Source organism: Phaseolus vulgaris, chromosome 5 (genome assembly GCF_000499845.2).
Source record: "Phaseolus vulgaris cultivar G19833 chromosome 5, P. vulgaris v2.0, whole genome shotgun sequence".
NCBI classification, from domain to species: domain Eukaryota; kingdom Viridiplantae; phylum Streptophyta; class Magnoliopsida; order Fabales; family Fabaceae; genus Phaseolus; species Phaseolus vulgaris.
Genome location: NC_023755.2, coordinates 25,057,327 through 25,082,800, shown reverse-complemented (window position 1 = coordinate 25,082,800; position 25,474 = coordinate 25,057,327). Strand labels below are relative to the sequence as shown.

Here is a 25,474-nt window from a genome sequence, read left to right as displayed (position 1 = left end):
TAAAGGATTCCTTCGGGACGCCCCCTCCTCAAGTATGAATAGCTAGCCTCGGTACCAGAGAAAGTCCTCCTCGCCCTCGAGTGAGTTCAGGCAAGATGAGATTAAAAGTCCTCGGTGCATCCAAGGAAAAGGTAGCCCCTGGGCAAGTTGAGGCACCAGATAAAGTCCTTCTCACCTCAGAGTGAGTTCAGGCAAGAACAGAATACAAGACCTCTTTGCTTAAGCAAATTGAGGCAAGTTCGAAAGTCCCAGTGCAGAATCAGGCCGGCCCAATTTAGGCGATGACCTGGAAATGCACATGTCACTTGGCAGATCAAGCAAGCGAGATTTCAGATACTAAAAATGACTCTCGCCTACTGCTCAGTAAGTAATTTCGTGTCAAATGTTATTGCTATAGACTAACCGTTTGTTTAAAATAAGTTGATTGCCAGAAAATTAAACATCAGTCTGCGCTAAGTTAATTGGGTTGAGTGAGAGCCCACTAAATTATCAAGTGATCGCACAACAGGTAAAAGATGAGCATAAGTTAACACGGTCCGAAGAAAAGAAGTCATTACAAACAGATTCGTTGCACATAGACAGAGGGCGAATATGTAAGTCTTTCAGAATGTTTCTAAACAAAACGTCAAATGAAAACAAATGAAAACGTTAATCTGAGGGTACAATTTTGCCGTCTACCACTTCATGGCAAATCGAGAACTAGGAGAGATCTAAGTCGGGGTAAGCACAAGCGAACTGCTCCAAGGCCGCGCCAAACCCGGAAGTCAGAACGTTTGCGGCGTTGAGGTCGAGTTCTTCACTTTGTTTCTTCAGCTTTTCGTTCTCCTCAAGCGCCTGGGCAAGTTTTGCTGCAGATTCGTTCAGCTCCTTATCTTTCTCGCTCAGTTCCTTGGCCTTTTGGTCCATGTCAGCTTTGATGTTACCCAGCAGATCCTCCCTCTCAATTGACTTGGCCTCGAGCTCATCCGCGTAGGCCCCTTTAGCCTTGAGAGTCTCCTCAAGGCCCGCTATCTTCTCCTGCTGATGCACGAGTCTGCCCTCGAGTTCAGTGACCTCTAAGAGTTTGGCGTTGAGCTTTTGGTCTTGTTCAGCGCTGTTTTTACGTTCGCTCCGCAACTCCTCCTTCAGAGCATTCTCTAACCGCGAAAACTCCAATCCCCGCATCGTAAGATCACGCTTAAGTTGTTGGACTTGGTCCTTCGCAACACCGGCTTCGGATTCATACTGGCTCAAGGAGTCCCTTAAAGCCTCGCCCATCATCTGGTAAAGGCGTTTCTCTACGCACTCGGTAGTCATAGCGCTAAGGTAAGCGGCGTGGGCTTTCAAGACCTCCTTGACAGGGGCTGGAAGAGCAGGGATTGGAAGAGGAGTCGGGGGTTGGTTCTCGTCGCCGCCTTCATAAGTATGGACGACCAGGGGAACATCAGGACATGGCGGCGACACGTCTGGCTCCACTACAGGTTGGGGAGACCACTGAATGTCCGCAACTTACTCTAGAACGCCCCCAGCAGCTGAGGTGTTTGATGGTAGAGCATCCCCAGCACTCTCAAAGGGTGTAGAGACGCTGGGGGGATTCTCTGCATAATCTGGGCCCGTACTCTCATTTGCGGGTAGCTCGGTGACGGTTGCCCTATTCCTTTTACAGATAAGTCCATCTTCAGTGCTCTCGTCATCCTCCTCATCCGACACCATTATGGGATTCTTCCTCTTGGCCCTCTTTGACGGCAGCTTCTTTCTCACAGGGACAAGAGGGGCGATAAGGGAAGATGAGCCCACGGGAGGAAGCTCGCCTCGGGCAACAGCGGCTTCCGCTACAGAATTCGGGACGGTTTGAGAACCCGCAGCGAGTTTGTGGCGTTTGACTATAGAACGCAGTCTGTCCATATGATCTTTTCCCAGCATTGTGTCTGCACGAAGTGATCAATGTTCACAAATCAATCCAATTACAGATACAGGTAATTAGCAGTGCAAGGGTAAGCGCAGGACATGTAATGCGAACTGATCCTGCTGACAACTGGAACGTGGAGGAATCGCTTTGTAGCACTCTCCGCCCCGTCTACACGACTGTGTTATCTGCAAAATCACCCTCAGAACCTTCTCTAGGATCTCCAAACGCGACCTGCAAAACACATAGACGGTGCCTCTAGCGGCCGTTTGCACTCCGACGATCAAGTTAGATCACAGAACCACCAAATGAGAAAAACTAGTAGTGTGTGTGAAAACTCTTGCTCTCTCTGTTCTATCTCCTCCTCCGACTCTCACCCTGATTCTCTCTTTTATGTCTCTGCCTGTATCTGGGCCTAACAGAATTCTGTTATGCCTCTCTGACATGTGCCAGAACCCTGTTATGCTTTTCTGCGACAACGTACCTCTAGAATCAGTAGAGTGAGAGCGTGAGTGTCTGTGCGTGTCTGCGTGTCTCTGCGCTTGGCTGCGCCTGTCTGTACCCTTAGCGGTACGGAGTGCACCTTTATCTGGACCGCGCCCTTCTCAGATGATGACACGTGGAGGCATGCAACTCACATCTAACCACCCACGTGTCACTTACTTGAAGGGCTCTAGCGCTTCTCTTTGTGCTCCTAAGTTATTCCCTTGCGGAGTAACTTAGGATATTTCTTCCACCTGGGTAAATCGCATACTCTCAGGAGAACGCCAGGTATGGCTGGTCTAGGCAAACTCACCAAGCGTTGCTCTCTGCGTAAACGGCTTACCCTTCACGGTGTCGCGCACGTGATGGGTTGAGGGAATCACCAATCACTGACCGGTTTACTAGCTCCCTCAGGCCACTCTCGTGCACGATTCCCTGAGATGTGCTCATGCGAGGTCCATGCGTAACGCTCTCGCTGGGAACCTCAGTCCCAGTTTAACTGCGTGTAACATGAGACCCCGATGACCATGCACCCGATGTTCTACCCCCAGGCGTTCATCTGGGAACTGGTCTGTTGGTGGCCACTTGGTTACTGACCACCGATCACCGTTCTGGGTGATCTGTCCCCTGACTTCGCTGCCGTCTGATCTGTCGGTGGTCATTTGGTTAGTTACAACCGATCACGTTCACCCCGATTTATCTGTCACCTGGTCCGCGTGTCACCCCGCGAGTGGTCCACGTGGTTCTCTGCTGCTGACGTCATCAACTACCGATGACCGATCGGATCACGAACAAACTTGGTAAAGAAGTAAAACAGATTTGGCACAGGAAGAAAAATCCAAGTGGAGTGGAGGGACAGACCTATGTAAAAGTCTAGTTGATCCTCGTAGAATTCGAACTTGATGATTGAGGAGGTAGGTAAGGTAGTATTGGTGGAGGCAACTTCCTTCCAGAAGTTGCACAAGTCTCTATCGAGCTCCCCCATCTTCTCTGGACTCCTAGCTTTCCGAAAATGATCCTGGGAATCCTTTTTTCCCTTGTCAACCCAGTACAAGGGGAACCCATCGAGAAGTGTGGGACTCTGATCATTACAGCAAACACGAACGAACTTACCCTTCCAATCTTTATAAGATTGTTGGAAGATGGAAAGGATGGATCTCCCAGCAATCCCATTGAAGCTTACCCATAGGCGGTCCCCCGGGTTTTTGGCTTCAAACAGAAATAAGAACACATCTACAGAGGCTGGATGGCCTAAATGTGCACAAACAATTTGGTATGCCCTGACAAACGCCCAGCCGTTGGGATGCAGCTGAGCAGGGGCAATATCAAGCTCGGTAAGGAGCTCCCTCTCAAAGCGAGTAAAGGGGAACCTGAGCTTAACCTTCTTAAACACGGTTGCATAAACAAAGCAGAAAGGGTGGCCATCGTTGCCATCGCTATCAGTACAAACAGGTTCCCCGGGAGGACAAGGACGAATAACAACCTTGTTGTCATGCTCCTTATGGAATGTGAGGTGGGTCTTATCCCTCAAGCGAAGAATATCGGCTTCAGAGTTAATCAAGGAAGTCTCGTTCAGCAGAGCTGGAGGAGCCCATGAGTACAACAGTTTGTAATCAGGAATGGGGCGGGCGGTGGCGCTAGTTTGTGGGGGAGTTGATTGCGATTGGTTGGGACGAGAGGGCGCAGGCCTCTGAGCCCAATTTGAAAGGATGCCAGGATCTCTAGGTGGGTTACGAGACGTGGAGGGGTTTCCTGACGAAGGTTGTTTGCGAGATTTTGAAGGAGGGTTTCAAGAGGGGGCAGGGGTGGCACCTGTATGAGCCATCGAGAACTGCAGGAAAGACGAAAGGAAAGTAAGAAAAGGAAAGCGGAGGGTCGCTAAAAGGAATGATTCGATTCGAAAAATAGGAAGGGAAATCAGCATGAACAACAGGGGTCGTAGGAAGGGAAAGAAAAACCTAAAAACGCAGGAAAAAAGCAAAACAGAGAACAAACAACCCACAACGTATGCGTCAAGCAGTTAAGGGATGATGCAAGTCGATCAAAATGCGGTGAGCACCAACAAAGTGATAAAGGGCTTACCTTTTTTATGATCGAGGGAGCGTGCGAGGAAATGATGATTAGGGAGACGAAGCGTTCACCAGAGCGTATCTAAAGTTTGAAAGTGAAGCAGGAAGATAATGTAACAGTGGAGTGGCGCGAGAAGTTTAGAGTTTCGAAGGTTATGGGAAGCGCAAACAACACGAAATAACAACCATCGATGAATCCACGTGTCATTTGATGGGAGGGGGTTGGTGAAGTGTCAAATCAGTAACCGGCGTGCGCATTAGCGCGCGGAGCCACGTAGATCGCCGAAGTTTAAACTCACCCTCCCCGAGTCGCCAAGGGCGATGACGTGATCAGGAAGTGCGAAGGGCGGTCTGCAAAATGTACACGACCACCGACGGGGTCGTCGTCAAACAAAAGACTAGGCGGTCTGACATCGCTACAAGCAGTACGTCGCCAACCATCCCAATGAGCTCGGGCGCGATAATGCTGAAGGTTCGAATAAGAAAGCTCAAACGGAAAGGCATCCCTCTTAAAAGCGAAGGCCGAGCAGAGCCATAAACAAGGCAACCAGAAACAGGATGTTTAAGGAATGGGAAACAAACAAATGCTATCTAAGAAATTCATGCCGAGCGTAAAGGTAATATCGGAGTGACGTGCGCGGCATGGCAAAGAACGCAAGCATGCTAGATAATTTGAACAGCATTCGACATAAAGAAAAGTGCAGAACCAATGTTAGGGTTACAGACGAAGTTTGTAACATTTGCAAAATGGAATTGTAGTCCTATACACATCCTAAATATCTGCACAAAAAGCAAGAACACATCACTCATTAGTGGCCCCAGGCTTCGAGCAATGCGACGAAAAGGCCCCGTCTCCGAACCGCAAAGCCCGAGTCAGAAGCGTCCTCTGATGATCGTTTATCTTTGAAACTATGTGAAAGAAAGGAGTAAAGTATAATAAGAGACATACGGGAAACAAAGTATTTCTAAGCGAAATCATAACAAGAAGTGGGAAGGTCATGAGAAAAGCCTCACACACATATATATCTTTCCAGATGCTCGGCATTATACTCCAAGCTTATTAAAGCAGCCGCATCAAATCCTCCAACACTCGCTAGGATCTTGCAAGCTTCCTGATCCCTTGAAGACAATTTCTTAAAGGGTTTAGATTTCAAGGCTCTGGCGTCCTTTGTCCAGTACAAAGGAAAGCCGTCCATGGCAGAAGGCACCAAGCTGGAACAACATATCTTAAAGAACCTGCCTTTCCACCCTGTGAAGGCTTGCTGAAAAGGAGTCAAAAGAATCCTACCAGGGACATTGCTAAGAGTTACCCAAAGATTGTTTCTCTGCCTCTTCACCTCAAAGAAGTGAAGAAAAATGTCCACAAAAGGCGCACATCCAAGGAAGCCAAACAAAATGTCAAAGGCCTTCACGAAGGCCCAACTGTTAGGGTACAGTTGGGCTGGAGCGGTGTTCATCTTTGTTAACAGCTCCCTCTCGAACCTGGAAAAGGGAAGGCGTACGCCGACGCACTTAAAAACTACTTGGTAAAAATAGAAAAAGGGGACCCCGTTATTGGATCGTTCATCCCCGCACACCGGCTCCCCTATGGAACAAGGAAGCACGACGATGTTATCATCGTGCCTCTTTGCGAAGGCACGATGGTGATAGGAGCACGCTTCCCCCACGTGTTCCCTCAGGGCCCTAGTAGAAAGTAAGCAAGAGTACTCGTCGAGGAGTTCACTCGAAGCCCAAGGATAAAGGTCCTTGTGACTCACTCGGGAGGAAGATGGGTTGGTGGACATCTTGGTGTGTGCTGGCAGTAAGGAAACTGGGGGTCAAGGGTTCAGTAACGCAACAAAGGGAAAGGTTGCAAAGAAAGAACGTGGAGCAAGGAGTTCTTGGGAAGAAGATGAATAGCGCAAGAAAGATACGAAAGAAGCAGAGACAATAAGTTGAGATGCGGGGTTTTCAAGATTCGAGCCTCATGATTGAAGCGGTAAAGCAAGCGCCTCGTGAGTGGGCCACATGTCGCGAGGTAAAGGTACGGATTAAAGTGTCATTTGTCTCACTCAGAGAATGTCACATCGTCAGAGCCCTTGAGGGTACGTTGCGCCGGCGATACAGAAATGTCACGTCAATCGATCGGAAGGTGGCATGTCATCAAAATGCCGCAAGGGCAGTAGGGGGGCAAGCTTTAGTCTTTTCGCTGAAAGCAAGTTATCAGATCAAGACTGGGGGGCTTGTGTACCGACCGGGTCATCGGGTGTGATGACATGGACAAAAGAAAGGTAGGTAGTCAAGGAGTCAACGTAGTCGCCGTATATAAAAGCGGCGGTCCACAGTATAAATAATCGGTTATCGCCGAGATGTGTCACCACCAAGACGGATCATCGCCCATCGCCCAAGAGAAGAGACGTCGCCTAAGTAAGACATCGCCTGAGTAAGACATCGCCCGAAGAGTCAACCCGCATGACGTAAGCATTTCACAGAGAGGGGGGGCCACACGATGGGATAACCCTAAGTTGGGTGGCGGCACTGTGGGTCCCTATGCACAGAATAAATGGTCAAGTCAAAGGGGCACGTGGCAATGCCCACGTGCTCTCTAAAGGTATCCAGGGAAAGCTGCATGCATGACACGTGTTTAATTAGGGCCCTCGAACAGTATGATGGCGCGATGAATACAGCGCTCAAGTTAGAGCCGAAGTGTCCAGAAGGTTATACATTGCACTCCAAATAAGGGAAGTCCATGAGCCAGATACGCTAAGATCCTAAAGATAGCGGCGCAAGGACCTTCTCCAAGGAACCCTAGATAATAGCCAGCAACGCATAGGTAAACCCTAGTTTTTCACCTATATATAGGGCACGAGTAAGCCCTAGAGAGGTACGCTTTTCACAGTTGCATGAGTTTTAACCTAGTTCTCAGATAGACATACAGAGGGAAAACCCTAATTGTTCTTGATGGCGCATCCGTTGAGAGCACAAGACAATTAGGGCAACACAGTTTTAGCCATACTGTTTCAGTCATTGAGAGTGTTATACAGTTTCTAGTTACTTTGGTGTTTCTTGCTAGCTGACTTGATCGTCAGAGTGCAAACGGCCGCGAGGGCGCCCCTTTGTTCTTCTTTTTCAGGTACACACAGACGAGGCAGAACGAAGCTACCCTAGCTCGTTAGAACAAGCCACGCATAAAGACGACCCAGGTCAACCGGCCAGAACACACCCCGTGAAGGAGCTTTGAAAGGGAGTCAGGAGAACCCTACCAGGAACGTTGCTGAGGGTCACCCAGAGGTTGTTCCTTTGACGTTTCACCTCGAAAAAGTGAAGAAAGATATCAACCGAGGGCGCACACCCCAGGAACCCGAACAGTACATCAAAGGCCTTAACAAAAGCCCAGCTGTTGGGGTACAGTTGGGCTGGTGCAGCGTTGATCTCCGTCAGAAGTTCCCTCTCGAACCTGGAGAAGGGCAGACGTACGCCAACGCTCTGGAACACCACCTGATAGAAGTAAAAGAAAGGAATCCCGTCGTTGGCGCGTTCGTCCCCACACACCGGCTCCCCCAGGGTGCAAGGGAGCACGGTGATGTCATCGTCATGCCTCCTCGCGAAGGCACGATGATTATAAGAGCACGACTCTCCTTTGTGTTTCCTGATGGCCAGGGTGGAAAGAAGGCACGAGCACTCGTCCAGAAGCTCGCTTGAAGCCCAGGGATACAGATCTTTATGGTTAACCCTGGGGGAAGGAATGTGAGAAGACATGACGGAACAGTGTCGGAAAGAGAGTTGGAGGGTCGAAAGAGGATGGTTCTCTGGAAAGGCGGGTAATACGTTGGTTAGAGAAGACACCGGAGTGACTCTTTGAGAGGAGGAAGATGGTCTAAGTATGTTGCGAAAGCACAGAGATAATGAAGGCAGTTTCAAGATTTTGAAGAATTAAATATTACGGTTAGAGCGCCAAACGACGCGAATGGGTAAACCATGCAACTAAGCCACGTGGCAGAGAATGAGAGGATGGTCCTGGCACCACTGGTTAACACTCAAAAAACGTCGTATCGACAAAATGCTTAGGGGTACGACACGCAGTCGAGAATGGGTCAGAGACTCAGGAGGTGTCAGAACCTAGTCAAGTAGGGGAACGTCCCATCAGCCATACGAAAAGCGCCACGTGGACGGCACGGGCGAGACCTAGGGTCCCTCGCCACCCCGGGCGTCGACCCGAGCCAAAGTCAGAGCCGATGTCGAAATAATGTCAACGGTTTAGCCGCCCCAAACGTCGCCAGTGGAAGGAGCTGATGGCGTTGCCACCATGAGACATCGAGGGCGTCGCCAATACAAGAGGGCGTCGCCGAGAGAGGTGGCGTCGCCAAGAGAGGGCGTCACCAAGAGAAAGCGCAGCCAAAGTAGAAGGTATTACCATTGTGAAACATTTAAAGGCGTCGTCAATACAAATATCAGCAGCTTGACCTCCCCGATACCCACAGGTAGGAAAGACTGTGGAGGGAGATGAAATTGAAGGAATCAAAGCTAAACACTAGCGGCGTCGCCTCCCCGATACCCGCAGGTAGGAGAGATTGCGGAGGGAGGCGAGATCGCCAAAGGCTGAGTGAATTGCTGGCAGGGTCGTTCCCTGATACCCATGGGGAGGAAAGACCGTGGAGGGAACGACCCCTGGAGGGCTTTGAGCTTTCCCAGCGACTGGCGTTTTTAGACACCCTGAGGACGATACGGCGCTACGGTAGTAGGCCTCTCCTCAGGCGTGGGTGCCGGGCACCGAGAATCAGGGGACAGGCCGCTTAGGTGTTTGAGGCACTCCACGGACGATACGGCGCCGTTAGGCAAGCCTCTCCGTGGGCGTGGGCATTGATGTGCGGCCTTATCCCGAACGTTTGAGGCCTGGAGTACGTCTCAACTTTTGCGTGGCGGCAACGGCAAAGCCACGGACGCCTTCACGAGGCAAAGGCCTCATAGATACGAAGGCGGAACAAGCTACGAAGGAACGCGATGGGGGGCAAAGCAATCGGAGCACGTGGAAACGAGAAAGGAAGGTAAAATCATACAAACAGAATTTGATAACGCAATGCAAAATCCAAAGTTCCAACAAAAGTGCAAAGGAGTTACAAGTTTATCACAGAGAGGCAAAAATAACTATAAAGCTCGAAAGGTAAAGGTGGTGGGTGAGAGGCGGCGATTCAGTCATCCAATTCGAAGGGCACGACCTTCCCGTCGACGACATGGTGTGTGGGGTCGCAGTTTGAAATGTTGATGCCAGGGTTCTCGCAGGACGCCTGAGTCAGAGCCTCTTGGAAGCCCTCTTCAAACGCGCCCGCCATCTCCCCAGTTAGTCCTTGGACCTCCCCTTCTAGTTCCGCAACCCTAGAGTCCTTGGATGTCAACTGTTTGTCCAGGAATTCCTTCTCCACGCGGAGCTTGTTAGCCTCGGCTTGGAGAAGGCTCAAGGCTTCGACCTTCGCAGCCAAGGTGTTCTCTCTCTCGCTTAACTTCTGCCTCCAAGCAGCGTCCAGTTCTTCAAATTTTTTCCGCTGTGCTTCGGAGGCAAGAGCCGCCTCTTGCAGGCCAAGGCTTTGGATTTGGTAGGAAGTGAGCTGGGCCAGCTGATTGACATGCGCCTGTTCAAGTTCGCGCGCGTACGCCTCGGCCCCCTCCCTGCCCTCGTGGGCCAGTTTTATCAAGGATTGGGAAGCTTCCTCCTTGAGCACCCAGTTTTGTTTCTCCTCCTTCAACGCTCCCACTTCTTGTCTCAATTTGCGGAGAGCCTCCCTCCCCTTGATAGCGCTTCGAGCTTGGTGCGCCACTTGAGTGCCACCGCCAGGAATGCCCCCATATAATAAGGCATGCCTCCCCCCTTGTGAGGATCAGTCGGCGACATTCCCTCAATGAAACCCTGCATCAACTCCCTATGGATGGGGCGAGGAATTCGGGGCTTTCGAGAAGTCGAAGCTGGAACTGATGCAGGAAGGGCAGAGCCAAAGGCCTCAGCTGCGTCACGAAGCGGTGACGGCGAGGGCGGGGGAACTGAATCAATCCTTTCCATTCGTTCCTCGTGGGCTGGTGGAGGTGGAGGTGATGTGGCACTTGGAGGATTGTCCCTGAGAGAACTCCCACCACCGGGAGACGCGACTGTCAAGATAGGGACGCCCGTAGCCCTTCTCTTACTGGAAACCAAGGCGACGCCCGAATCTTCACTGTCAGAATCTACAACCAGCACCCTCTTCCCTTTGTTAGGGCATGCCGGGGCAGGATTCGACGCCATGGCCAATGGTACCGCGGCAATGGGAGAAGGAAAGGCGGACGGAGGAGGAGTCGGCAGGGAATCGACGGTTGGCACGGTAGGGGTGACAGCGTCTCCACCCTCTTTGGCTGACCTTGCCTTCTTCAAGAATTTGGCAAGGGCGAGTCGCCTCGACGAAGTCATCACTGAACCTGCAGCAGCGAGAATAACAGAGCAAAGACCAATTCAGATATAGCAGAATGGGAGTATTTATAGCTAAACGCATGCAGATAACCATAGGGTTTCAAGCGGAGCAAGCGAGTTCGTATAACCACGACAGTATAAACAAGCAGGGGTGGATACCGAAGTAAGTGGAGAGTCCGTGGGCATTGAACTGATTGGCGATGAGCTTGGCAGTATCAAAGACTACCCCAAGCCCCGCCAAGGCTTTGCACATGTCCCGATCAGCGGGAGCAAGTTGGTCCAAGGCCAGGGCCTTCATTGTTATGGGCTTGTCCGTCCAGTATAGAGGAAAGCCGTCCAGGGCGGTAGGATCGTGCTTGGTTGCACGTATTTTGAAAAACTTCCCTTTCCACCCTTTGAATGAATTCTGGAAGAGCGTGAGGATGATGCGCCCGGCGACGCCAGAGAAGCTCATCCATAGGCTTTTCCCTTGTTTCTTTACCTCGAAAAAATGAAGAAAAACGTCCACGGAAGGAGGGACACCCAGATATTCGCAAAGAATTTGAAACCCCCTTATGAAAACCCAGCTGTTGGGGTGAAGCTGGGCGGGGGCGGTGTTGATCTCGGTGAGCAGCTCCCTCTCGAAAGAAGTGAGAGGTAGACGCAGGCCTACTCTTTTGAGTACCATTTGGTAAAGGAAGAAGAAGGGGTTTCCTCTAGTGTCCCTTGAGTCCCCACAAACGGGTACCCCGGGTTTCACCCGGCATACCAAGACGTGGGAGTCGTGAGTTTTATGGAAAGCATTGAAGTTGTAAAGCGCAGGGTCCCCCCTGTGGGCCTCCACGTCTTCAACGGAGTTTAGGGTGGAGCATTCGTCGAGGAGATCGTCGGGGGCCCAGTCATACTCATCTTTGTAGTAAGACCTAGGGAGAGAAGGAGGCGTGTTGGTCTTAGTTTTCGCCATTGATGCAAGAGCTGAAGAGCAAAAGAGAAAAAGAAAGGGTTCAGAGAAAAGGGGTTTGGAGGAGAAAAGGGGGAAAAATGGAGGAATCCTAGGTGAACCCTACCCACACGAGAGAAAAGAGGAACGAGAGGAACGAAGAAGCGAAAGAACGACATTCAAAAAAATGCAGTAACATAAACAGTCCCAGGCAGTTCATGCAATAAAGGAAATCATCGAGGAGAGGAAAAACCGTACCTTTGGGGATTGAAGGGTGTGGAGAGCGGAAGCACGAAAGAGCAAGGGTCGCGAAAGAAGAAATTCGAAGAAGATGAATAGTGAGGAAAGGCAGAGAAAGTGGATGTAACAGTGGTTTCAAGCGCGGGGTTTGGGTAACTTAAACGTTACACCTGCAACTCAAGGGGCGTCAATTGAGGACCGTTTGATTGCGCCGCGTGTCAAGGGATTGGGCGCTCAAGGGGAGCACAAGAGGCTCTTAGGGATGACCGCGTGATGAACCACGTGGCACACGATTAAGCGTGGCCCAAAAAGTGTTGTTTTCCCGTTTCAGAGGATGCCCAATCAGCCATTAAGAGCATCCCAAGGGTTCAGAGAGTGTCATGTCAATGTTTTCAAGGTTGCCACGTCAGAAAGAATGACACATCACCGGGTGCCACGAGGATGGCGTGGGCGAGGCCTTAGTCTTTTCGCTGAAGACAAGTCATCAGCTTAAGACTGGGGGGCTTGTGTACCGTCCCATACCCGGGCGTTGACGAAGTCAAGGTCAAAGTCAGCGTCGAGGCCAAAGTCAACGTAAGGCGTCGCCAAGAGGAAACATCGCCAAGATAAGGCGTCGCCTAGCAGGGCGTCGCCAAGATAAGGCGTCGCCTAGCAGGGTGTCGCCAAGGTGGAATGACACAAAAGCAAGGTGGAATGGTACAATCAATATTATTGCCACCATTAACACTGATGGTACCATCATGATTATTGCCACCAATAACATTGATGTTACCATCAATATTATTCCCAACAATAACACTAATGGTACCATCAGTATTATTCCCACCAATATCACTGATGGTACCATCAGGATTATTGCCACCAATAACACTGATGGTACCATCAGGATTATTCCCGCCAATAACACTGATGGTACCATCAATATTAATCCCACCAATATCACTAATGATATCATCAGTATTATTCCCTCCAATAATACTGATGGTACTGTACCGACCAGGTCATCGGGTATGATGACGTGTCTAGCACGTGACTATGCGGGTCGTGCTCAGCAAAACACGTGGACAAGAGAAATATGAATAGTTTAGAAGTGAGCATAGTCGCCGACTCGTGGAACTGGCGTTCTATAGTGAACATGGTCGGTCGACGCCGGATTTGTGTGTGATCGACGTAGTAGGTAATGGAAGATCAGGTGGTCTGACATCGCCACAAGGAGCACATCGCCGAATCTCCCAGTACGCTTAGTTGAAGCTGCTGGAGGCTCAGAAGAGTAAGTTAAAGCGTATAAGTTCAGTAAGATGATTGTTGCGCCAGCATAGGACATGAAGGTCGTGTGGGTTAAAGGGAACAGCTTGCCCATCAGCAACAGGATTCCCAGAGTGGACATTCGTTGGTGGCAAGGTTTCCTCAGCTAGAACATGCATGGCGTAGCAATAAGGAAGGTGCCACTTGGGACAAGCGATATCACAGAGATGGTGCACTTTGTTGCATCCGATACTCGCCTCGTCAGGTGGTGTTCCAGAGCATATTACGTGCTAGATTACTCCTTGAGTAGGAGACTTAGCCGTGTGACTGGTTATTACACAGAAATGACGCTCAAGTTACCCTAACCCAGATGACGACACGTGTAGGGTTGGATGCTACCTGTTACCCCAACCCGGATGATGACACGTGTAGGGTTGGATGCAATATGGAAATGACGCTCGAGTTATCCTAGCTCAGATGGTGACACGTGCAGGGTTGGATGCGAGCCATGTGTCCAAAGCGTAACTGCCTGGAGAGAGAAAAAACCTAGTTATAAAGGTAAACTTAACAGAATTTGCAGAGGTACGTTTTCATTACGGCTCATTGTTTTAGGTTGAGGGCACTTTAGTACGGTTCTACAGAGTATAGTTTTCTCTCAGTTTTTGGGTGTTCTTGTCAATGACTTGAGCGTCGGAGCGCCACCGGCCGCAGAGGCGCCACCTTGTGTTTTTCAGGTTCGTAGAGAGGCTATCTGTGGTGCGGACTTGAAGAGCACGTGGTGTCAAGCTGGTGAGGAAGATGGTGACGAGGCAACGCTTTTGCGCTAGGTCAATCGGCAGGAACATCTGGCGCCCACCGTGGGGTCGTATAAAAGATGATTCTCAACCACAGTTTGAGTCTGTTGAAGTTTTGGTGTTTTCTGTTCGACTGCTTGTTGTCACAGTCGGTTTTTGAAGTTTTACTATTCGTTCGGAGTTTCTTTGAGTTGCTGAGCTTGCTGAGAAAGGATGAGGACAACGCGGTCCAGTTCAGTCGCGCCGTCAACAGATGAGGATGCTATGTCTATGAAGCAGGTGATGGATATGATGAGGACGCTGCAGGAGAACGTAGCTGCATCACGTTTTGAGCAAGAAAGAATGCACGAGGCACTGGTGGCCTCACAAGCTAGGAATGAAGATCTCAACAGGATCAACGAAGAGCTGCGTAAAGCTCTTCAAGAACGGGAGGAGCGCGCGGTTGGGGACAGATTTGCAACCCCATCCCCACCGCGTAGCTTTCCCATGCCATTTTCTCAGGAGATCATGGACTCGGTGGTCCCTGCAAATACGGTGGCGGTGAAGGCGTCTTTCACCGGAGTGGAGGACCCTGAGGCTCATCTCACGGCGTTTCACACTCAGATGATGCTCTCGAGGGGGTCGGACGCAGTCTACTGTAAGGTGTTCATGAGCACACTCAGTGGAACAACGCTGGACTGGTTCGTCAGTTTGCCTACTAGCCACATTACCACGTTTCAACAGTTTTCCAAGATGTTCGTTGAGCAGTACATAGTGAACAAGGCACCGCCGTTGGTGTCTTATGATTTGTTCAACGTGAGGCAGTACCAGGGGGAGTCCCTGAAGGATTTCTTGAACAGATTCGGAGCTCAAATAGTCCGCTTGCCAGGTAAAGATGAAGAGATGTTTGTACATGCCTTCAAAAAGGGCGATCTGGTCCTGTGTCTCGCCGTCTAAGGTTTTCCCCAGTTTAAGAGTCTTGTCGTTGATCTTCTTCTCAAGCCACTCCTCGACCGGCTGGGGCCTCTTCTCGCTGGCGATCAGCTCTCTCGCAATACCTGACTCCCAGGCCGTCTCCGGGTAGTTTTTCTCTTCCTCCACCCGAGCGGCGCTCTCAGACCTCGCCTCGACATCCTCCATTGCCACATCGCCCTCGGCGGCCACCTCCAACGCTGTATCCACAACTCGCCGGTTTCCCTGCTCAGGCTCCACACCAGGGGGCGGCGTTGTGGTTACATGGCATACCGATCTCTTGTTCTTGAGGCTGTTTTCATAACACTTCTTCGCCTCCTTTTGGTCAGAATGGATGGTGATAACCACCCCTTCCATTTAGTGTTGGCCTTCCCAACAGGATGTTGTATGCCGATAGAGTGTTCACAACGAGGTACCTGATCTTTTCTGTGCGCGAGGTCGACCCATTTGTGAACGTCGTCCTGAACTCAATGTACCCCCTGACCTCCACTTGATCACCGGAAAAATCGTACAAGCAGCCCCCATATGGCCTCAGTTGGTCGGGGGATAATTGTAACTTCTCAAAAGTCGGCCAAAACATCACCTCTCAAAAGTTACAATTATCCCCCGACCAGCTGAGGCCATACGGGGGCTGCCTGTACGGTTTCGTCGGGGACCAGGTGGAGATTAGGGGGTATATTGAGTTAAGGACGACGTTCACAAACGGTCTGGCCTCGCGCACAGAGAAGATAAGGTATCTCGTCGTAAATGCTCCATCGGCATACAACATCCTGTTGGGTAGGCCAACACTCAACAGGACACGGGTTGTGCCTTCAACAAGGCACATGAAGGTCAAGCTACCATCAATGGATGGGATGATCATCACCATCCATTATGACCAAAAGGAGGCGAAGAAGTGCTATGAAAATAGCCTCAAGAACAAGAGATATGTATGCCACGTATCCACAACACTGCCTCCTGTCGTGGAACCTGAGCGAGAAAGCCGGCGAGATATGGATATGGCGTTGGAGGTGGCCGTCGAGGGCGATGTGCCCGATGTGCCAATGGAGGATATTGAGGCGAGGTCCGAGAGCGTCGCTCGGGTGGAGGAAGAGAGAAGCTGCCCGGAGATCGCGAAGGAGTCAGGTATCGCGAAGGCGCTGATCGCCAGCGAGAAGAGGCCTCAGCCGGTGGAGGAATGGCTTGAGAAGAAGATCAACGGCAAGACGTTTAAACTAGGGAAAACCTTAGACAGCGAGACACAAGACCAAATCGCCCGGGTTATAAGTAGATATCTGGATGCATTTGCATGGTCTGCTTCTGACATGCCGGGGATTGACCCCGATTTCTTGTGCCATCGTTTAGCTATGGATCCCCAAGTCAGGCCAATCCCCCAGAGAAGGAGAAAGTTCAATGAAGAGAAGAGGCAGGCGAGCAAGGACGAGAGGCAGAAACTCCTGGCAGCAGACCATATAAGGGAGATCTAATATCCATAATGGCTCGCTAACGTCATTCTGGTCAAGAAGAGTAGCGGGAAATGGCGGATGTGTGTTGACTTCACGGATCTGAATAAAGCCTGCCCAAAGGATTCTTATCCTTTGCCAAGTATAGATCCCCTGGTAGACAGTGCGTCAGGGTGTAAGTTGCTCAGCTTCTTGGATGCCTTCTCAGGATACAACCAGATTAAGATGCATCCCATGGATGAGGAAAATACTGCTTTCATGACAGAAAGGTCGTGCTACTGCTACAAAGTGATGCCCTTCGGGCTGAAGAATGCGGGGGCCACGTACTAGAGGCTAATGGACAAGGTACTCGCCCCTATGCTCGGAAGGAATGTGCAAGCGTACGTTGACGACATGGTCGTAACATCCCTGGAAAAGAGCAGGCATGTCACTGACCTAGAAGAGTTGTTCACCATGATAGCCAGGTACAAGCTGAAACTAAATCCTGAGAAGTGTATTTTGGGCGTGGAGGCAGGAAAATTTTTGGGTTTCCTCTTGTCGGAGAGGGGAATCGAGGCAAACCCCGACAAATGTGCCGCCATTCTGGCGATGAGGAGTTCTGCCACTTTAAAGGAGGTGCAGCAGCTCACGGGTCGGATGGCCGCCCTGTCTCGATTTGTATCCGCCAGTGGAGAGAAGGGCCACCCGTACTTCCAATGCTTGAAGCGAAATAACAGGTTCTTCTGGATAAAGCTTTTGTCAAGCTTAAAGAGTACATGGGGAGCCCGCCGGTTCTGTGTAAACCTCAAGTGGCAACGCCTCTCAGGTTATATTTTGTCATAACTGAGAAGGCGATAAGTGCGGTGCTTGTCCAGGATCAAGATCAAGTCCAGAAACCTAAATTCCTAGAAATACTAAGTACATAAAAAGTATCAAACAAGACTAAAGGAAATTCATTGTCAAGGATTAAACGATAAGTCCTGAGAGCTCCCACTACAACCTTCACTCTATTCCCCAGGAATACAAACTTCTCATTTGGGTTTATATATGATCCAGGTTGAAAGAAATCCCTTTCTTTTCTAACCAAGCTTTATGTTTAGAGCAGTTCTTCTAGAAATGTCTAGATTCCCACATAAAAGACATTTGTCATTTTTCTTCTGCATTTTAGTAGAGGACTCATTCATCTTGGATGGTCTTTTACCCTTTCCATGTTTCTTATGAACTTTCTTGCCAACTCCCTGATTATTCACATAATGAATGGAGTGATCTCAATGATTCTTAAGTTTGGTCTCTTCCTGAACTAACATATTGTGTAATTCATGCACATTCCATTTGTCTTTTATGGTATTATAATTCACGTGGCCCTATAAATTGTTTAATCAAATTTCACTAAAAAATAATGATATATACAACTTATATTCTATTGAACTATATCACAATATTCTTAATATTATTATTTTTATATTTTTATATTATTTAATTATAAATTTATTCTTTATTATATATATTTATATATAAATCCGTCACATCAAAAATTATATACAAATGTTAATAATCTTTCTCCTTATACAAAGTGCATATGAAAGCGTTTATAACTTTTGTCTATCATGCAATCTACATCTAAACCTATAACAATTTTGGGAATTGCACCTGTTCCCGCCGGTTGACCAGGATCGTCTTTATGCGTGGCTTGTGCTCACGAGCTAGGGCACCTTCGTTCTGCTCCGTCCGTGAGTACCTGAAAAGAAGTGAACGAAGGGGCGCCCACGCGGCCGTTTGCACTCCGACGATCAAGTCGGCTAGCGAGAAACATCAAAGGTGACACACCTCCGTATCGGAACACTGTGAAAGGATGCTCTGAAGGTGGTCGAAATACTGAATAACTACTACTGTGTTGTCCTAATTGTCTGTGCGCACAGTGGGTGCGCCGTGAAACAACTAGGGTTTTTTGTGACTCTGTGTAAACTGTGAGAATTAGGTTAAAACTTGGCTCCCCGTTTCAAACGTCCCCAGGCCCTTTTTATACACCTCCCGCATTCAAAGCACGTTAAAGCGCATTGAAAGCGTATAAAAATATCCCTCGAAACATTCGAAACGTAATCTAAATTAATGCGTACCTTAGCGAACTTTCAAGAAAACCTTGATATTTCAGTGCTTATCGCCACGTGTCCTTCTGACTTGATCGCTACTCTACGTAGAGGGCCTCACAGCGCCGTAACCCAACTTAGGGTTATTCCATCGTGTGAGTCCTCTTTCCTCGAAGTGCATCTGACGCGGGGGATGACTTTCTGGGTGCCAACTCATGTGCCCCAGCCTCTAGTCATTCACCTTGGGAGGGTATCTACCTTACTCCCGTACCATGCACGTGGTTCTGCCCTGAACGTGGCCCTCTCATGGGTCGTATCTGTCCCAAGTCTCCCAGCGGTAGCGTGGGTACTTCACGAGTCAGGTTACCCCTATTGGTACTAGAACTATGGCCTTGAAGCCACCTTTCTCTTCTCTTCATCACTGTTATGAGGCACTGAGGCCTCTCGCGGTGTCGCCCCCTCCACGGTCTTTTCTACCCATGGGTACCGGGGGTGACCCCATTGATGCCCTAACTAGGCGACGCCCAACCTGGCGACGCCCCTTCTTGGCGACGCCTACACCTGGCGACGCCTACACTTGGCGATGCCTACACCTGGCGACGCCTACACCTGGCGACGCTTCCCTTGGCGACGCCTCAAGCGGTTAACCTGTTGACTTTCTTCCCTGGAAAAGACCCCTTCATACGTTGACTTTGACTTTGACTTGACTTTGGTCAACGCCCGGGGACGGGACGGTACACAAGCCCCCCAGTCTTAAGCTGATACTTGTTTTCAGCAAAAAGACTAAGGCCTCGCCCTATTGTCCACGTGGCACTCTGATGACGTGGCATTTTCTGAGTGGCTGACGTGACATTCCCTTGAAAGGCTGACGTGACATTCCCTTGAGCAGTGGACATGACACTTCCTGAGCGTCTCACGACGTAACATTCTCTGAGCGGGAAAAGTAACGCTTTGGGTCATGCTCTAATCTCTTGACACGTGGCTCAATCGTTCGACTCGCTTGGGGCCTCTTGCGCTTCAAGTTAGCGCTTAATCCCTCGACACGTGGCTTAATCGCACGGTCCCAAACTAGCGCCTCTTGCGCTTCAGTCGTAACGTTTAAGTCTTCGAAATCCCGCGCTTCAACTACTGTTCTATTCACTTTTGCGTTCTTCTTCACTGTTCATTCTACTTCTCTCAGAAGCTCTCGCGATCCCTCCCTTCTTCGTTCACAAAGCTCGTCCCTTTCCATTTTCGAATCACCAAAGGTACGGTTTTTCTGCTATTATCTCGCTCACACTTAGTTGTACCGCTCTCTTAACTGCCTGGGCCTGTTTGTGTTTCTTGTATTTTTGTGTTCTCGCCTTTCCTCCACATTTCTTCGCTTTCCCCTCTTTTCTGGATTTCTCGCGCGGGTAGGGGCTTCCTAGGGTTTCGTCCTGTTCCCGCCAGTTGACCGGGATTGTCTTTACGCGTGGCTTGTCCTCGCGAGCTAGGGCACCTTCGTTTTGCTCCGTCTGTGAGTACCTGAAAAGAAGTGAACAAAGGGGCGCCCTCGTGGCCGTTTGCACTCCGACGATCAAGTCAGCTAGCGAGAAACATCAAAGGTGACGCACCTCCGTATCAGAACACCGTGAAAGGATGCTCTGAAGGTGGTCAGAAATAACTGTACTGAAGGGCTAAAACTGTGTTGCCCTAATTGCCTTGTGCTCACAGCTGGGTGCGCCGTCAAGAGCAATTAGGGTTTGTGCTCTGTGTGACTATGAGAATTAGGCTAAAACTCTCCTCCCTTTCAAATGCTCCCAATGTCCCTTTTTATACACCTCTCATCATTAAAGCGCATTAAAGCGCATTGAAAGCGTATAAAAACATTGCTTGGAATATTCAAATCTAAACTGAATTAACGCGTACCTTGGCAAACTTTCACTGAAACCTTTAATGAGCACGTGTGCATTGCCACGTGCCCCTCTAACTTGACCGTTATTCTGTGCAGAGGGTCCCACAGAGCCGCCACCCAACTTAGGGTTTTTCCATCGTGTGAGCCCTCTTTTCTGCTAAGTGCTTCTGTCACGTGGGTTGACTTTTTGGGTGTCAACTCATGCGCCCCAATCACTAGTCACTCGCCCTGGGGGTGTATCTACCTTTCTCTCGTATGATGCACATGGTTCTCCCCTGGTCATGGCCCTCTCATGGGTCGTATCTGTCCCAGGGTCTCCCAGCAGTGGTGTGGATACTTCACGAGTCAGGTTTACTAGGTACTAGAACTTATGGCCTTGAAGCCACATTTCTCTTCTCCTTGCTACTGTTCTGAACTGTCGAGGCCCGATGTCTCTCTTGGGCGATGTCTTTGCTTAGGCGATGTCTTACTTGGGTGATGTCTTTCCTTAGGCGATGTCTTACTTTAGGCGATGTCTTTCCTTAGGCGATGTCTTACTTGGCGACGTCTAACTTTAGGGCGACGTCTTACTTTGGCGACATCACGAGCGGTCGACCTGTTGACTTTTCTTCCTTGGGTCCCTTGAGGGGTCCCACCATGTGTTGACTTTGACTTCTAGTCAACGCCCGGGTACGGGACGGTACACAAGCCCCCCAGTCTTGAGCTGACACTTGTTTCAGCGAAAAGACTAAGGCCTCGCCCATTACCCGCGTGGCATTCTTGTCTTTACTGAACTCACACGCTTGAACTTCCTCGCCTGAACCCCCAACAGCTTCAACTGAGTTTACTGGGAAATCCGGCGATGTTCTTCTTGCGGCAATGCCAGACCACCTAATCTTCCGTTATCTAACACGACGATGACACCAACTCAGCGACAACCGATTATGTATACTACAGAGCGCCACTTCTACAAACGACGACTATTTTGACTTCTCAACCACCCGCCTTTCTCTTGTCCACGTCATCACACCTGATGACCTGATCGGTACATAAACCCCCCAGTCTTAAGCTGTGACTTGTTCAGCGAAAAGACTAAGAGGTTGCATTTTCGACGACCTACGTGCCTTTAACTTATCTGTTGTGCGATCACCTGATAACTTGGTTGGTTTTCACTCAACCCAATTAACTTAGCACAAACTGACGCTTAATTCTCTGGAAATCAACTTAACTTGAACAAACGGTTAGTCTATAGCAATAACATTTGACACTAAATCACTTACTGAGCAGTAGGCGTGGGTTATTCTTAGTATCTGAAATCTCGTTTGCCTGATCTGCTAAGTGACATGTGTATTTCTAGGTTACCGCCTAAAACTTTGTTGGCTTGGTTCTGCATTGAGGACTTTCAAACTTGCCTCAATTTGCTTAAGCAAAGAGGTATTGTAATCTGTTCTTGCCTAGCAAAGAGGTCTTGTAATTTGTTCTTGCCTGAACTCGCTCAAGGCAAGGAGGACTTTCTCTGGTGCCTCAACTTGCCCAGGGGTTACATCTCCTCTTCCCCTGGATGCACTGAGGACTTGCAATCTGTTCTTGCCTGAACTCACTCGAGGGTGAGAAGGACTTTCTCTGGTGCCTCAACTTGCCCAGGGGTTACATCTCCTCTTCCCCTGGATGCACTGAGGACTTGCAATCTGTTCTTGCCTGAACTCGCTCAAGGCGAGGAGGACTTTCTCTAGTGCCTCAACTTGCCCAGGGGTTACATCTCCTCTTCCCTTGGATGCACTAAGGACTTGCAATCTGTTCTTGCCTGAACTCGCTCAAGGCGAGGAGGACTTTCTCTGGTGCTTCAACTTGCCCAGGGGTTACATCTCCTCTTCCCCTGGATGCACTGAGGACTTGCAACATGTTCTTGCCTGAACTCACTCGAGGGTGAGGAGGACTTTCTCTGGTGCCTCAACTTGCCCAGGGGTTACATCTCCCCCTCCCTCAGATGCACTGAGGACTTGCAATCTGTTCTTGCCTGAACTCACTCGAGGGTGAGGAGGACTTTCTCTGGTGCCTCAACTTGCCCAGGGGTTACATCTTCTCTTCCCCCGGATGCACTGACGTCTTGCAATCTGTTCTTGCCTGAACTCACTCGAGGGTGAGAAGGACTTTCTCTGGTGCCTCAACTTGCCCAGGGGTTACATCTCCTCTTCCCCTGGATGCACTGAGGACTTGCAATCTGTTCTTGCCTGAACTTACTCGAGGCTGAGAAGGACTTTCTCTGGTACCTCAACTTGCCCAAGGGTACATCTCCTCTTCCCCTGGATGCACTGAGGACTTTCAAACTTGCCACGATTTTCTTACGCAAAGAGGTCTTGTAATCTGTTCTCCCCTACGCTCGCTCGCGGCGAGGAGGACTTTTTAATCTCTTCTCGCCTACACTCGCTCGCGGCGAGGAGGACTTTTTAATCTCTTCTCGCCTACACTCGCCCACAGCGAGGAGGACTAAACACTTCATACTTGTGCCTCCGATTGCCAGATGGCGATGAGGACTTAAAACTTTATGCTTTAAAACTTTGTACCGAATGCATGTGATCTGAATTTGCCCTAAATTACATAAGGACGACAAAGTCTTTTCTTCGAAAACTTAAAAACGATAAACATGCAGACTTAATAAACTTGGAAACTTTGATAAACTTCGAAACTTCCTTTATTGGGTGGCCTCGTTAAAAATCCTCCTTAGGAAAAGAAGAGTGCCCCCTTGAAAACTGTTTTAACTGAAACTACTTTAAACTGTCAAGTTAATCGCTACTTACAATGCTTTAACTGTAATAAAACTTGAGGAGGGGGCATCCCGAAGGAATCCCTTAACCCTTGATCAAGGACTAGGCTCCCGGATTTTAACTTATACTGATATTTGGTACCGGGGCTAGTTGTTCATACTTGAGGAGGGGGCGTCCCGAAGGAATCCCTTAACCCTGAACAAGGACTGGGCGCCCGGATTTTAACTTGTACTAGACATACCTGTTATCTTGCTCTAGACTTGACTTCTGCTTGATTATCTGGCGGCAACGCCTACTTCTGGCGACGCTTTATTCTAGTGACACCTTATCTTGGCATTGTTATCTCGGCGACGCCTTGTCTTAGCAACGCCTTCTCTTGGTGGTGCCTTGTTCTGGCGAAGCCTTACCCTGGCGACGCCTTATCTTGGCGACGCCATCTTTGTCCTCTTCTTTGATCTCTGATTTTACAAGAAAAGGAAAAACTAAGGCAAATGTATCTTAATCTCTTCTCGCCTACACTCGCTTGAGGCGAGGAAGGTCTTTTGAAACTCTTCTCGCCTACACTCGCTCGAGACGAGGAAGGTCTTTTGAAACTCTTCTCGCCTACACTCACTCAAGGCGAGGATGTTCTTTTTGAACTCTTCTCGCCTACACTCGTTCGAGGCGAGGAAGTTCTTTTGAAACTCTTCTCGCCTACACTCGCTCGAGGCGAGGAAGGTCTTTTTGAACTCTTCTCGCCTACACTCGCTCGAGGGGAGGAAGGTCTTTTGAAACTCTTCTCGCCTACACTCGCTCGAGGCGAGGAAGGTCTTTTGAAACTCTTCTCGCCTACACTCGCTCGAGGAAAGGAATGTCTTTTTGAACTCTTCTCGCCTACACTCGCTCGAGGCGAGGAAGGTCTTTTTGAACTCTTCTCGCCTAGACTCGCTCGAGGCAAGGAAGGTCTTTTGAAACTCTTCTCGCCTACACTCGCTCGAGGCGAGGAAGGTCTTTTGAAACTCTTCTCGCCTACACTCGCTCGAGGAGAGGTTGGTCTTTTTGAACTCTTCTCGCCTACATTCGCTCGAGGCGAGGAAGGTCTTTTTGAACTCTTCTTGCCTACACTCGCTCGAGGCAAGGAAGGTATTTTGAAACTCTTCTCGCCTACACTCGCTCGAGGCGAGGAAGGTCTTTTGAAACTCTTCTCGCCTACACTCGCTCGAGGCGAGGAAGGTCTTTTGAAACTTTTCTCGCCTACACTCGCTCCAGGCGAGGAAGGTCTTTTGGAACTCTTCTTCCTTCTGCTCGACCCTTAGGCTGGGTCCTCCTTGTCTCGTAGGTGCGCTTCCTATCTTGGTCCTTCCTCCCTGTTGCGGCCTCGTGGACTCTGGCTGGTTGCGCGCATATATGCGCTCTCGGGTGTGAGGGCGCGAAAGTTGTGCGTTTCTCATATACTTCACCTTCAGAGGCAATTGTTCCACCGCATGACGCCTTATTTCAGCAAAAGTCTTGGGGCGATTGCGAATGATTGACTCGCAAAAAGGCCTAGGACACACCCCTTTTCTGAATGCGTACACAATCATGGGTTCCTCCTTGGTGCCAACCTTCACCACATGCGCCCCAAAGCGGCTTATGTACTCCTTCAAAGTCTCACCTTGATATTGCTTCACGTCGAACAGGTCGTATGAAACTGCGGGTGGAGCCCTGTTGGCTAGATACTGCTCTCTGAATAACTGCGACAGCTGTGTGAAAGACATGATATGACCCTCTGGGAGGCTGACGAACCACTCCATGGCCATCCCAGTCAAGGTGCTCATGAAATGTTTGCACCTTACGGCATCAAAGCCGCCTACTAGCATCATCCACGTGTGGAACGCAATGAGGTGCGCCTCAGGGTCCTCTATCCCTGTGAAGGTTACCTTGGGCCCCGTGGATGTGTTGGGGGTCGTTGTCTCTAGGATCGCCTGTGAGAACGGCATTAAGAATTCTCTTGGTGGGGTGACAGTCTCAGGCGCAGCTCCTCGTTAGTACGGTGGAGCTCGTCGTTTCTCGCCTGAGATGCTGCGAGATCCGCTTGCATGCGCTCTTGCTCCGCTTTCGACGCTGCCATTGCTTCTTGCAATCCCTGCGTCATACCCATGAGTTGCTGCATGGTCATCTCTTCACTCTCAGCGTGCGTCGAACCTTGTCTCGTGGATCTCATCATCTAGAACTTCTCCTAGCCGTCATGCAACTCCAAAGGGCAAAGGAACTCGAACTCGAACGAACGCGATCGCACAGAGATTCAACCAAAATCAATTGGCGAAAACTGTACCAATTCCTCAACGAACAATGGCTTTTGGTAAAATCTCGAAGGAACTGGGTTGAAA

The 25,474-nt window shown here is 49.7% G+C and overlaps 2 protein-coding genes across 2 annotated transcripts; both read right to left on the bottom strand.

The window, feature by feature from the left end:
• Positions 1-699: 699 nt before the first annotated feature.
• LOC137834182 (uncharacterized) lies at positions 700-1,296 on the bottom strand. Its single transcript, XM_068642244.1, has one exon. The coding sequence runs from the start codon at positions 1,294-1,296 to the stop codon at positions 700-702; it is 597 nt and encodes a 198-aa protein (XP_068498345.1).
• Positions 1,297-17,498: 16,202 nt separating this feature from the next.
• On the bottom strand, positions 17,499-24,904 carry LOC137834181 (uncharacterized). Its single transcript, XM_068642243.1, has 2 exons — positions 24,566-24,904; positions 17,499-17,657 (listed from the first exon to the last, which is right to left on the bottom strand). Exons 1-2 carry the CDS (start codon positions 24,902-24,904, stop codon positions 17,499-17,501), a joined length of 498 nt encoding a protein of 165 aa, XP_068498344.1.
• Positions 24,905-25,474: the final 570 nt, after the last annotated feature.

What these genes read in the sequence shown, in the direction of transcription:
- LOC137834181 (XM_068642243.1), bottom strand. Translation starts at nt 24,904, where the DNA reads ATGGCCATGGAGTGGTTCGTCAGCCTCCCAGAGGGTCATATCATGTCT. An exon ending in TGGAACAATTGCCTCTGAAG is followed by an intron (nt 17,658 to 24,565) that starts GTGAAGTATATG and finishes GTGAATAATCAG; the next exon opens with GGAGTTGGCAAGAAAGTTCA.
- LOC137834182 (XM_068642244.1), bottom strand. Translation starts at nt 1,296, where the DNA reads ATGACTACCGAGTGCGTAGAGAAACGCCTTTACCAGATGATGGGCGAG.